This window comes from Austrofundulus limnaeus, unplaced genomic scaffold (genome assembly GCF_001266775.1).
Source record: "Austrofundulus limnaeus strain Quisiro unplaced genomic scaffold, Austrofundulus_limnaeus-1.0 Scaffold926, whole genome shotgun sequence".
In the NCBI taxonomy this organism is placed as follows: Eukaryota; Metazoa; Chordata; class Actinopteri; order Cyprinodontiformes; family Rivulidae; genus Austrofundulus; species Austrofundulus limnaeus.
The window spans coordinates 37,603-38,075 of NW_013953328.1; the positions used below are offsets into that span (position 1 = coordinate 37,603).

At 46.9% G+C, this 473-nt stretch overlaps 1 protein-coding gene across 1 annotated transcript in view; it reads right to left on the reverse strand.

Annotated features, from left to right (window-relative positions):
- Nucleotides 1-472, reverse strand: part of si:ch211-250n8.1 (uncharacterized) — a gene marked incomplete in the record, with an annotated part of 15,356 nt that extends 14,884 nt beyond the window's left edge. Inside the window, 1 exon segment of the mRNA XM_014029604.1 lies at nucleotides 320-472. Coding sequence (XP_013885058.1) covers nucleotides 320-356 — 37 coding nt within the window.
- Nucleotide 473: the final 1 nt, after the last annotated feature.

Here is a 473-nt window from a genome sequence, read left to right on the forward strand (position 1 = left end):
TACTTGGCCCCTCTAGGAATATTGTGACCCCTTACTCAGAAAAATCCCAGGTCTGACTTCAGCTTCATTTGCTTCAAACTGTGTCCTCACTAGTCGTCCCAACTCCCTCCAGAGGGCTACAAATGACCCGAGGGCCATCAGTTGATCACTGTTGTAGAGTAAAACTTATTAAAACAATGTTGCAGGTTTGAAGAGAAAAAAACACACCGGTGTTTTCAGTGCACACTGTTTAATGACGGGAAGGGCAGCTTCCTGTTTGGAATGAGACAGAACCGGTCGAACAGGAACTGAAGAAATGAGGTTTATTATGAACACTTACCTTTCAGGGGGCCGAGCAGGGGGTCTTTGGGTGCCATGATGTGTGAACAGCTGTTTAGAGCCTGTCGGTCATCAGAAACCTGCAGCTATTACACAAGGACACAGACACACACAGACACACACAGACACACACAGACACACACAGACACACACAG